At 61.0% G+C, this 12,177-nt stretch overlaps 3 protein-coding genes across 9 annotated transcripts in view; 2 read left to right on the top strand and 1 right to left on the bottom strand.

Moving 5' to 3' along the window:
* Positions 1-3,518, top strand: part of SEMA4G (semaphorin 4G) — a 28,225-nt gene extending 24,707 nt beyond the window's left edge. For all 6 annotated transcript variants that reach the window (XM_027647940.1, XM_027647942.1, XM_027647938.1 and 3 more), the window contains 9 exons: positions 9-122; positions 314-480; positions 630-799; positions 968-1,112; positions 1,190-1,412; positions 1,499-1,614; positions 1,912-2,063; positions 2,278-2,339; positions 2,434-3,518. In XM_027647940.1, the coding sequence (XP_027503741.1) occupies positions 9-122; positions 314-480; positions 630-799; positions 968-1,112; positions 1,190-1,412; positions 1,499-1,614; positions 1,912-2,063; positions 2,278-2,339; positions 2,434-3,281 (1,997 nt within the window). In that variant the 3' untranslated portion in view covers positions 3,282-3,518. The remainder of the gene's footprint in view (positions 1-8; positions 123-313; positions 481-629; positions 800-967; positions 1,113-1,189; positions 1,413-1,498; positions 1,615-1,911; positions 2,064-2,277; positions 2,340-2,433) is intronic.
* An 885-nt stretch (positions 3,519-4,403) lies between these two features.
* On the top strand, positions 4,404-11,168 carry TWNK (twinkle mtDNA helicase). Of its 2 annotated transcripts, XM_027647944.1 has the most exons (6): positions 4,404-4,511; positions 6,606-7,422; positions 7,945-8,185; positions 8,830-8,937; positions 9,292-9,433; positions 10,064-11,168. In XM_027647944.1, exons 1-6 carry the CDS (start codon positions 4,470-4,472, stop codon positions 10,280-10,282), a joined length of 1,569 nt encoding a protein of 522 aa, XP_027503745.1. In that variant the 5' UTR covers positions 4,404-4,469; the 3' UTR covers positions 10,283-11,168. The 2 variants fall into 2 exon arrangements, with proteins under 2 accessions (XP_027503745.1, XP_027503744.1); XM_027647943.1 differs by lacking the exon at positions 4,404-4,511 and having other exon boundaries at positions 5,832-7,422; positions 10,028-11,168.
* MRPL43 (mitochondrial ribosomal protein L43) lies at positions 4,906-5,999 on the bottom strand. Its single transcript, XM_027647945.1, has 3 exons — positions 5,813-5,999; positions 5,329-5,435; positions 4,906-5,137 (listed from the first exon to the last, which is right to left on the bottom strand). The coding sequence occupies exons 1-3, from the start codon at positions 5,941-5,943 to the stop codon at positions 4,923-4,925; spliced, it is 453 nt and encodes a 150-aa protein (XP_027503746.1). The 5' UTR covers positions 5,944-5,999; the 3' UTR covers positions 4,906-4,922.
* Positions 11,169-12,177: the final 1,009 nt, after the last annotated feature.

Raw genomic sequence — 12,177 nt, 5'->3', positions numbered from 1 at the left:
CTGCTCAGATGGCGGCTTGTACACGGCCACACGCTACGAGTTTCGGAGCCTCCCTGACATTCGGAGGAACCTGCACCAGCGACCGCTGAAGACAGAGGAGTCCCCACTGCACTGGCTAAATGGTGAGATGTCCATGTCCCCCCAGTCCTGTGACCAGCATCATGGGCTGTGGGATGCTTTGGAGCATGTGGAGCAGGGGTGGGGAGTGGTCCTGGAGTCCTGTGTGGTTTGCAATGAGAGGAAATCGAGGCAGGGAGGGATTCCCCATCCTGTGGTTGGTCCCCAATCTCCACTTCTTGTTCCGTGTCCCCAGATGCCGAGTTCGTGGCATCTGTGCTGGTCCGGGAGAGCAGGGACAGCCCTGTAGGTGATGATGACAAAATCTACTACTTCTTCACGGAGAGGGCGGGAGAGGAGACCACATCCTTCTTTGACAAGAGTCATGTGGCCCGAGTGGCTCGAGTTGCCCGTGTCTGCAAGGTAGGCATGTTCCCAGCCACAGGGAGCCAAGCACTGCTCCTCTTGGTGCAGGGGCAGCATGCCTCCATTTGGGGGGAAACTGAGGTAGGGGTAGAGGGGAATGCACACCCCCACCAGCCTGTGCAAAAATGCTCCCCGCACCCTCCCAGAGTGATGTGGGGGGGAAGAAGATCCTTCAGCGCAAGTGGACGTCCTTCATGAAGGCGCGCCTGGTCTGCTACATCCCCTACTACGAGGTGCTGCGCAGCGTCTGCAGCCTGGACGGAGGTGGCTGGGCCAGCACTGTCTTCTATGCTGCCTTCACGCTCTCAGCACAGTGGTGAGTGGGGCAGCAGCCGAAACAACTGGGGCTACAAATCTACAGCACGGGGGGGAGGGAACCAGAGATGCTTGAGGGCATATACAGGCATGTGCTGCACACCTGCGGGTGCATTAGTTGGGAGCAGTCATGTGTCTGTCCAGACTCAGGTGAGGTTCTGCCCCTCAGGAGGACCATGGAGGCCTCGGCTGTGTGCCGCTACAGCATCTCGGCAGTGCAGCGTGCCTTTGAGGGCCCCTACATGGAGTACCAGGACTCGACTCGCAAGTGGGCCCGCTATGATGGTGCAGTGCCCGAGCCCCGGCCCGGCTCTGTGAGTGCCTGGGGGTGCAGAGCAGGGGAGGGACGGGGCAGCCACATTTCCCTCTGACCCCCATCTCCCCTGAGCAGTGCATCACGGACCACTCCCGCAGGAAGGGCTACAACTCCTCGCAGGACTTGCCCAACAGCGTCCTGGACTTTGTCAAGCTGCACCCGCTCATGTTTGAGGAGGTGAAGCCGGCTGGTGGGGAGCCGCTCCTGGTGAAGAAGAGCGTGGCGTACAGCCGGCTGGCCGTGGACAGAGTGCAGGCCCTGGACAGCCACTCCTACGATGTACTCTTCATGGGGACAGGTGAGTGTGGGGTAAGTTTGCCAGGTCTGTGCTGGACAGGGGGCACATCACACATTCCCTCCTGAACCCCCCACTCTGCTCTCCAGGAGACGGCTGGCTTCACAAGGCTGTGGTGGTGGGCTCTGGCATCCACATCGTGGAGGAGGTGCAGGTGTTTAGGGACCTGCAGCCCGTGGAGAGCCTGGTGATCTCTCACGCCCAGGTGAGAGAGAGGAAGTAGGGGGCCATCACACATGGGTCATGCTTGTGCTGTGAAGCTGCCATTGGGCTCTTTGGGGGAGTGGGGGGATGTGACTCCTGGGTCAGCCCAGCTTGGGATATGTGCTGGAGTGCAGCAGGGCAGCCTGGCCTCCTTGCCAGCTGCGCCCATTGGCACTGACTGCAACCTGGGGGCCCTCTCATGCATCCCCATCAAGGGAGAGCTCTGCTGGGGGGATCTCTGGGCACCATGGGGCACCCCATAGCCAGATCAATGCTGAGCCAGTCTTTTCCCCATCAGAGAAGCCTGTATGTGGGGGCAGCCAGTGGGATCGTGCAGGTGCCCCTGGCCACCTGTGCCAGGTACACCTCCTGCTATGACTGCATCCTCGCCCGAGACCCCTACTGTGCCTGGGATGGCAGGGCCTGCCGTGCCACCGCCACCACGGACAGGTAGGGATGGGTGCCTGTCCCCAGCTGGGTCCCCACAAGCCTTCCACCTGCCCCATCCTATGCTGCTGTGTATCACCCCATGGCACAGTCACCCCAGAGCCACCCCCAAAGGTCTGGCCAGTATCTGGTGGTAGGTCTTCCGGTGGCCATGACCTTGTAAAGGGTGGGCTGTATGCACCAAGGCTGTATGGCTGAAGCTCCCCCTGCCTTGCAGCACAGGGCTGGTGCAGGACATTCAGAGCGGCAACAAGGGATGCCGGAGCATCTCCGGGCGAGGTGAGTCTGCCACCCCTTGGGACCACGGGGATGCTGGTGTCCAGCGTCCCTTAGGGTGGCCAGGACAGGTGTGAGGCGGTGTGTGTCCCCACAGGCTCCCTGCCATGGAAGAACCGGACAGTGCTGCAGGGAGACGATGTGCTGCTGCCCTGTGACCAGCGCTCCAACCTGGCCCGAGCCGTGTGGCTGCTGAACGGCAGTGAGGTGCTGGGCATGGGGCAGGACCGGCTGCGCGTGGGGGTGGATGGACTGCTGGTGACAGACACGCTGCCTCAGCACAGTGGCGAGTACCGCTGCTATGGGGAGGAGCGGGGTCTCCAGACACTGCTGGCTGCCTACAGCCTCACTGTGCTGCCCGAGATACCCCGCAGCCCCACGGCTGCCACCCCACCCCATGCTGCCAGCCAGGCAGCCAACGACATGAAGGTGGCTTACATCTCTGCCATTGTCACCTTGGTGGTGCTCTGCGCCGTGCTCAGCACCGTCCTCCTCTACATGTCCTGCCTGGAGAAGCGCAAGGGCAAGTACGTGCTGGGGGAGCCACGGCCATCCAGCGTGGAGCTGCAGACCGTCTCAGCCAACTGCCTGCGCAAGGGCCACCGGGAGGAGGAGGAGGAGGAGGAAGAGCTCACCTACCCTGATGGCTGCCTGCGGATCATCCCTGGTGAGGCGCCCACGGCTGCCACTTCCCCCATCAAGGAGCTGCCGGTTGCTGTGCCCCCGCTGCCGCCCCCGCTGCCAGCTGAGCTCACCAACGGCATGGGGGCTCTGCCCAACGTCCTCCGCAAGATGAATGGCAACAGCTACATGCTGCTACAGCAGCAGGAGGAGCCTCTGGTCTCCCCACTCTACAGCGCATCCTTCACTGAGGAGCTCAGCAAGATTCTGGAGAAGCGGAAACACACGCAGCTGGTGGAGAAGCTGGACGAGAGCTCCGTGTAGGGGCCGGGGAGGGGGGTTCTGCCAGCGGGACCCTCCTCCCCTTCAGCCCCTTCTCCCACCCCTTTGCCAGCAGTGTTACAAGACTCAGGCGAAACTACCTCCTGGATGGCAGAGCCGGGCCGGGCCCGGGCTCAGCCGTTCCTTTGGCTTTTACTCACTTTTGAGACTTGCTGTACAGAAAAAAAAAAAAGAAGCATCTATTTAAATTTAGAAGCTCTATTTATGTATAAAAACCCACTGATGGTGGCCACAAACTGGAGATAGGAGCTGGCACCTGGCTGAAAGTGGACACCGGGAGGGAGGGAGAGTTTCTGTCTCTTCATCCAGGTGTGACAGAGACACTGTCATGGACGTGTGGACTTGGCTGGCCCTGCTGGGTGTCCCTTGGCACATGGGAGCTGGACAGCTGCTGAGAGGTGGGTGAGGAACAGGGAGGGGGGCTGGGGGCTGAAGCACTGTGCCTGTGCCTCTTGCAGGGTGCAGGATCCCTTTCCGGCATGGGGCTGGCGGGTTTCTCCTGCTGCCTGCTCTCAGGCAGGAGAGGGGCAGTGGACACATCTCACATTGTGGGTGCTGGCCTTGGTGGCTGCCAGCCTCTGCCCGCTCTCCCACGTCTGCCCCCCAGGGTTTCTCTCTGGGAGAGGATGGTTTGGCAAGGAACAGAAACATGTCGAGGAGCTCACTACCCGAATGCATTGGAGCAGCTGGTGAAGGGGTGTGTGCCCCCTGCAAAGAGGCTACAGGTGAAATATCTGGCTGGATGCCCTGGGGAGGTGGCATCCCCAGGCCCTCTGATTCTGACAGGGCTCTGCCCCCTCTCCCCAGGGCGCTGGATGCAGCAGCAGGCAGATGCACTAGCAGCAGGACTGGCAGCCACCACAGTGCCCTACAGCATGACAAGGGACCAGCGCAGCACCACATCCCCTTGATGTCCGCAGTGCCACTGTGGCCCCAAGCACATGTTTCTGCCCTCCTGTGTGGTGCCGTTGGAGAACTGGGGTTCAAGCACAGCCCTGTCACCTGTGAGACAATCCATGGGTGGGGAAATGTCCTCATACAGTGAGGAAGAAGAGCCCTGGACAAGGGTCTGCCGGTCTGCCTCCCTCTGGAGCATCCTCCTATTTCTGCTATTTCTGCTCCTGCCACCTCCTGGGGGAACCTGAGAGACTGGTGACAAAAACATTTCATATGGTGACAAAGGAGAAGCTGTGGAAGGATAGACTTCCTGGGGTGTGTGTCCTCCCATGTGTTGCTTGCTGGCATCTCTATGATCAGGACATTGCCAGTTCAGCCCTGCAGGGGAGACAAGAGGGGGGTGGCAGCCCCTGGGGTCCCTCATGGGCTACAGCCCAGGCCTCCTGTTTCAGGAGAGCAATGCTTAGTGGGAAAAGGCAAGAGTTGCACACCTGGCTTCTCCCATCCGGCCCCCACCGTTTTCGCTGCAAGAAGGGGACATGAGCCACTGCCAAGGACCGCCCCCACCCTCCAAGGAGGGGTATCACCCTGTGTCTGACACCCCTTGTGCACAGCTCCACGTCCCCTTGGCAATAAACATGGCTCTGTCTGGACATGGTGTGGTGGTGTCTATCTGCAGGCAAGAGAGATGGATGCAGACGCATGGGGATGCGGGTTGAAGAGGCTTTATTGGGGCTGCAGGCGTGGGCCCTGGACAGTGAGGATGGAGGGTTTGTTGGTGAGGGGGTGCCACTGGCCCTGGACACTGGGATTGTCAGTGTGGAAGGGCTTGCGGATGCGGATGATGTCCAGGCCGGACTGGTTGGCCAGCTTCATGACCAGCTGCACGATCTCCTCGCTTGTCTTGCTGGCGATGAGCTCCTCCCGCACTGTCCCGTTCACTGCAGCAGAGTGAGGGGGTCAGGCCAGGATCCCCCCACTCCAAAGGCCTCCGGGGGGCAGCTGCTGATCCCTCATCCCACAGATCAGCAGCTGCCTCAGCACCATCTGCACCAGGCAGAGGTCGCGCGGAGCCAGGACACGGCAGGGACAGCCCCATCCCCATTCTCTCCCCATGTCCCCAAGCACTCACAGTACTCAGCCCGCACCAGCGGGGCCGTGCCTGAGCCGGGGCTCACGTAGAGAACAACATCGGGGTGCTGCCGAGCAAAGTCCTGTGCTGCCTCCTCTACGAATTGCCTGGGGAACAGGGGGACCATGAGCCCCAGCCAGGCCAGAGATGGGGGAGGGTTGTAGCCCCCACCCCAGGACGAAGGTCACAAGTGGGGTCACCCCTCCCATGCCCTGCCCACGGGAGGGGTCACAGTGCAGAAGTTGGGGTGATGCCCCCTGTGCCAGGGCGGAGCTCAGGGGTCACCGGTGCCGCCTTCCAGCCCCAGTCCCGTCTCGCAGGAGGTTCGGCGTCCCCCTCCGCCGCTCCACTGTGGTCATGGGGCTGCAGCCCCGTCCCCTCCCTACGCTGACAGGGCAGGGGGAAGACCCTCCTCCCCCAGTTAAGGGGCTCCCCGGCTCCCCACTCCCAACCCAGGAAGGCGGATGGGCACCTCCGGCGGTACCTGGCGCCGCGGGCGTCGGCTGCGGTGGGGCTGAAGAGGAACTGCAGGCGCTGGAGCTGCCGCACGTACCGACCGACGCCGTTGTGCAGGACGGCGGTGAGGAACCGGCTGGGCGACCCGCGGCCCGTCATGGTGCCGCGTTCACCCGGAGCCGGAACCGCCGGCGGGGCGGGACAGGGAACAGCCGCCCCCGCCCCGCCGGGAAGTGACGCTCGGGGAGCGGGACCAGGTAATGGCGGTGTCCGTGTGGCCCCACGTGGGGGCGGCGGCCTGAGCGGCTCTGCGGGGCCGGGGGCCGCGGGGTAGTCGCCCATGCGGAGCGGCAGCGGCGCGGGAGGGTGCGGGGGCGGTCAGGATGGCGCTGGTGCCCCTGCGGCCCGGCAGAGCCGCCGGCCGCCTCCTGCCGGTGTTCTGCGGGGGGACCAGGAGCAAGGGAGCCTCGCTGAGCCCTGGGGTGCCGGGCCGCCTCGGCCAGCGGCGCTACAAGAAGGACGTACTGCCCTCCCCCGAGGGGCCCGCACCCTCCGTCTCCATCACCGAGATCCGTCAGTACCTGCGGGCCCACGACATCCCCTTCCACGACGGGTACAGCTGCCTGCACACCCCCAGCCTCTTCACCGCCGGCCACGCGGACCAGCCGCCGCAGACAGCCGGCAGTGCCCCGTACACGCTTTTCATTGACAAGACCACGGGCAGCTTCCTGTGCACGGCCACCCTGGCCGAGGGCACCTGGCAGGACTTCCAGGCCAACGTGGAGCTGCAGCACCGTGGTATTCCCCCCGCCAACTCGGAGGAGATGGAAGAGGACATGCGACAGGCTAGCGAAGATGCCCGCTGCATCTGGGACCGGGCTCTGCCACTCTGGGAGCTGCTGGATGAGGAGGAGACCAACAAGACCAAGGCCATGTTTGGTATCTCCCTGGTGTCAAATGCCACCCTGAAACGCTTTGGGGTGCGTTATCTGAGGACTGCCAAGTCCCTGGTCTTCCCCTGGTTCAGCCCCCGCAATGCAACCCTGAAAGGCCTGAAGCTTGTGAGGGTGGAGAAAAAGGGGAATGCAATATCTTACCTGGAAGAGACTTTACCCCGCATCGATTCCTATCACAATCTTTTTGGGCTGCCCCTGATCGGCTGCCGAGACACAGAGCTGGTCTTAACTGGGTGGGAGCTGGATGCCCTGGCCTTGCACCAAGCAGGGGTGGCCAGCCTGGCCCTGCCGCGGGGGACCACATGCCTGCCTCCTGCCCTCCTCCCCTACCTGGAGCAGTTCAAGCGCATCACCCTGTGGCTCGGTGAGGACCTGCGCTCCTGGGAAGCTGCCAAGCTCTTTGCCCGCAAGCTGAGCCTCAAGCGCTGCTCCCTGGTGCGCCCTGGGAACCTGCAGCCCCGGCCCTTGGAGGCTCTGAACCAGGGCCTGAACTTCACCAAGATCTTGCGTGCTGCCCTGCCCGCCAGCCACAAATCCATCATCTCCTTCCGGCAGCTGCGTGAGGAAGTGTTTGGGGAGCTAGCCAACACTGAGCAGGTGGCTGGCATCAAGTGGGTGCGCTTCCCCGAGCTCAACAAGCTCCTCAAAGGGCACCGCAGAGGGGAGCTTACCGTCTTCACAGGTAGGGGGCACAGTGGCTGGTGGACAAGGGGAGCAGAAGGCTCTTTAGTGGCTTCACCCTTCTGGTGTTGATGCCTCATGCGTCTTCCAAGTCTCTCTGCTCTTGGGTTTGACTGAGCCTGTCTCACAGGAGTGTGAGAGGCTGGGGTGCATTCCTCAGTAGGACTGGGTAGGACTGGGCATGCCGATGTGGTGATGGGCTCCCTGCCTGGGGCAGCACAGGAAGTCCTGGACTGTCCCTTACGCCTGCTCCCGCCTGCCACCTCCTGTCTGAGCCCTCCCTGTGCCCACCCCACCGCCTGCCCAGCCCTTCCCAGGCACCCACAGGCTGTGGGAGGCAACGCCTATGCACCCAGGCGTGCAGTGTGGCGTGAGATGTTGTTTATTTATGGTGTGAGTACTGTGCATGGGCCTCTCTTACCCCACTCCCTGGTGCTTCCACCTCTCAACAGCCTGCCAGCACGTTCAGGATGGGTAGGATCATCTCCCCAGCTAATTCCTTCTGTTTCTGTTCTTGCGCCAGGCCCGACGGGCAGCGGGAAGACCACCTTTATCAGTGAGTACGCGCTGGACCTGTGCATGCAGGGAGTGTGCACGCTGTGGGGCAGCTTTGAGATCAACAACGTCCGCCTGGCCAAGATCATGCTGACGCAGTTTGCGGGTCGGCGCCTGGAGGACCAGCTGGAGCTGTATGATGAGTGGGCCGATCGCTTTGAGGACCTCCCACTCTACTTCATGACCTTCCATGGCCAGCAGAACATCAAGTATGGTCCTGCACCTCCATCCCCAGTGGCATTTACCACTCACAGCATGTGCTGCAGGGCCTTTGGGAACTGGGGCTCTTCCCCTTCAGTGAGTCACAGATTTGGGGCTGGCAGGAGGCATGCTGGGACTGTTCAAGTCCTGGAGTTGGCATGTGGGGACCTTATGGCTCAATCAGCTGCATTCCTCCTGTTGTGGAAACTGTCACAGCCTCCCTCTGGGGTGGGGGTGAAGGGAGGGCATGTGTCCCTGTGCTAGGACGTGACACTCCACACCCTGCTCACCTGGCACTGTCCTTTGCTGAAGAGGTAGGACAGGCACCTCCAGCTCCTTCTGTTCATCAGGTGCTGTGGCACCTGCACACATCCCCGTGTGCTCTTAGGGTCCCTGTGGGCTGGGGGGATTGCAGGGCAGTGGGCAGGGGCTGTGTGGGCAGCAGCTCCTGATCCCAACTGCCTTTACTTGTGTGGATGGGGCTGTGCCTGTCCTGCAATGGGGAAGATGCAGAGATGAGATGGGCTCAGCGCTCATCAGGACCCAGCCTGGTACCTCCTAGCTCTGTTTCTCTGTGTCTCTGTGCCTGGCTCAGCATCCCCATCCCCACCTCCGCTAATCCCTGGGGCTGATCCTGGTCTCCCCTGTCCAGGACGGTGATTGGCACCATGCAGCACGCTGTCTACATGTATGACATCACCCACGTGATCATCGACAACCTCCAGTTCATGATGGGACAGGACCACCTCTCTGTGGACAGGTAGCCCTTCTCCAGTCTGACCTCTCATTCCTCTGCCACCCTCACCTCTGGAGCTGTCCCTCTCAGGTGTCATGACAGGGGCTGGGGACCCACTCAGGGTGTTTCCTTTACTAATGTCTGGCCACCCTGTTTCTTTAAAGGGTGATCACTGCCCTAGGGAGGAAAAGATGGGAAAGGGTGAGCAGGTTACCAGCCATCCCTGCTGTGCCACATCCCTTTGCCTATGTGGGCTCGGCTGTCTCACAGAGAGTGATCCCACATTCCTGGGTGCTTCCTGCTGTGGGGATGAGGACCTTGCTGCACCCTGCCACCAAGCAGTGCCAGCCCCTAACCCTGTTCTTGCTGCTGTGGCAGGCTCATTGCCCAGGACTACGTTGTTGGTGCCTTCCGCAAGTTTGCCACGGACAACAACTGCCACATCACCCTGGTCATCCATCCCCGGAAGGAGGATGATGAGAAGGAGCTGCAGACAGCCTCCATCTTTGGCTCTGCCAAGGTGAGCTGGGCCAGTGTGTTCCCAGGAGGGGCTGGGATACTTTGGGCAGTTTTTCCCGGCTTCCTCAGCACCCTGAGTCATCACTGGGGACTTGAAAAGAGCTGAAAGGGATGGAATGTCCCCAGGAGTCCTCATGCAGGCAGGGAGCAAACCCATTGCCAGCTAAAGCTCTGTTGAGGCTTTAGGTGGAGTTAATTAATAGTCATTGACTGTGAGTGGGATGTACTAGAAGATAATTAAAGAAGGAGGCAGGGAGGGTGCAGGGATGGGCTCTCTGAGTACTCTGGTCTCTTCCGTGATGCTGAACAACCTGCAGTGGTGGGCAGGAAGTGCTGTCTGTGCACGGCCCTCATGTGTTCCCATTTCCCCAAGATGTCCTGTGGCTTCAGCTCAAGCCTGTCTGCCTCGTGGGTCACTGGGATGTCCCAGAGGAACACAAGGGGTTGGTTTTGGGGAAGTGCTGGAGTTGCTGTGGCCTGGGGTGCCCCATAACAGGGCTCGAAAGAGCTGGGCAGGCTGTCTGTGAGCAACTCTGAGCCCTGTGATTCTGGCTGTATCCCTGGCATTCTCCTGGAGATGTTTTCTTCTCCCCAGGCCAGCCAGGAGGCCGACAACGTCCTCATCCTGCAGGAGCGTAAGCTGACGTCAGGGCCCGGGAAGCGCTTCCTGCAGGTGTCCAAGAATCGCTTTGATGGGGACGTGGGCGTCTTCCCTTTGGAGTTCAGCAAGACCTCGCTCACTTTCTCGTCCTCCAAAAGCAAGTCCAGGCTGAAGAAGGTGAAGGAGGAGAAGGAGCTTTTAGCCAAGAAAGCTCTGGAGGGAGGCGTAGGAGCCTCCAAGAAGCCATGAGCCCATCAGGTCTCTTCCTCTGTTCGTCTGGAGGGATGGGGACTAGTGCTGGCAGCACAGGGCTGGAGTATGCCAGCTCCTCTCCCTGGGAGCAGCAGCCACGTGCCACTGTGGCCCCTCTTCCTGCATGAACCAACCTCTTGGCCACCAGCACAGTGTCTCTGAGTACCACTGTGAGAGGAGGAGTGGGCTAATCCTAGAAAAGAGTGACCTGGGGAAGGTGCTTTGATAAACGCTGGCTGCTCCATACTGGTGCTAAGTGCTGGGAGCATGGTGGGAATGGAGTCAGCCTAGGCTGGATGATGGTGGGGATCACCTGTGGCCCAGGGACTTGGGTATCTCTGAACCTGTGACAGGTCGTTACATTGTGGATAAAATGGAGCCGAAATCATGAGTTGTTGCTAAGTGGGAGGGACTGAGGGGGGCAACTGTGTAGGGGGACACATAATGGAAAAACCCTCATCATGAGTGGGGTCTGAGGGCTCAGTCCTGGCTGGGATGGAGTCAGTGAGGGAAAGATGGTGAAGTGTGAGAGATGTGGATGGCTCATGCCCTGGAATTGTGTGCTCTTGGTAGGACATGGTGGGAGTGGGTGCAGTGTGGCACTCTCCAGCTCTGCCCCCTCGGCTGGCACCTGACCTGGCTCCCTTTGCTCAGGGTCTCCCAAGCCCCATTCTCTGGGCATCACCAGCAATAAAACCTTGTGGGGAGCAGCCCTGCCTTGCTCTGCTGCGTTGGGGGAGCTGCCACCCCCCTGCCCTCTGGGCCACAGGCAGCAAATACTGTGACCTGACCAGTCTTTGCCTTGGTAGGATGAGTCCACAGCTGGATCTTGGTCTAATCCCTTCAATTTTTTTTCCCTTCCTATTTTTATTAAAGAATAAATGTGAGTGCCTTTTCTGTCTCTGTGGCTAGAGGACCCTGGGGCTGGGGGGGGGGGTACCCTGGCCAGGAGGTGCCCTCCCAAGGACATCCGCGCTGAACCCGTGCTGCATCCTGCCCCGGCCCTGGCACACGGGTTATTAGTAGCCTCCGTGCTGGGCATAGTTTTAACCTGAGCCATAATGAGGGGCCAGAGCAGGCAGGCGGTACACACCCAGCCCTGGGTTTCTGGGGTGCACCTGCTCTCCCAGAGAGCACCCCTGGGTGCTGTCAGTGCAGGTGTGAGCACCTGCAGGGCAGGCTGGGGGCAATGGTGGAGGATGGTCCTGGGGAAGCGGAGGTAAGACGGGAGAGCAGAGCTGGGTCAGGATTTGCATGGCAGTGTGGAGTGCGGGGTGTGTGTGGGTGTACCTCCTCAACCCAAGGGCCCCCTCCAGCTCACTGGTCCCCTTTCTCCAGTCTTACTCAGGTCAGATGTTGTCATGGGGCTCTGGAGTGGAAGTGAAGCAGTGGGGTAGCCCAGGACCCCCATCTCCCACCCATCTCTCCTTGGAGCTGGGAGGGGATGGAGGAGCTGAGCCTGTGGGGGGACCCTGGGTGACCCCAGGCTTTGGAGGACAGGTGGGCACCCATGACTCCCTGGGGTGGGTGAGTTGGTGAGGGTTTATTTTATTCTCATTTTTTTCCCAGTTTGGTTCTCTCCGAAAGTTTGGGGGGTGGCATTACCTTTAACATCTCATGGAAAGAGGGGGTGCGATGTCAAGTGGAGCAGAGCCCCCCAGCCCCCTTAGCAGAGTGCTGAGCTCACCGAATAATTGGGGAAGAGTGAGAGGGGCATAAGCTCGAGGGCAACCTTCATCCCGAAGGCCTGGGGGTGCTTTGGAGGTGAAGAGCCCCATGCTGGGGGGCTTGGCTGGGGCAAAGAAGCAGATGAGCTCTGGGAATACCCCGGAACGGAGGTGACTGGGAATGTACGGGGTGGCCCGCGCGGGGGTTGCCCCACATACCCCACT

Source organism: Corapipo altera, unplaced genomic scaffold (assembly GCF_003945725.1).
Source record: "Corapipo altera isolate COAL_440 unplaced genomic scaffold, ASM394572v1 56, whole genome shotgun sequence".
In the NCBI taxonomy this organism is placed as follows: domain Eukaryota; kingdom Metazoa; phylum Chordata; class Aves; order Passeriformes; family Pipridae; genus Corapipo; species Corapipo altera.
The sequence above is the reverse complement of the archived record's forward strand: the minus strand, read 5'-3'. Positions and strand labels throughout refer to the sequence as shown.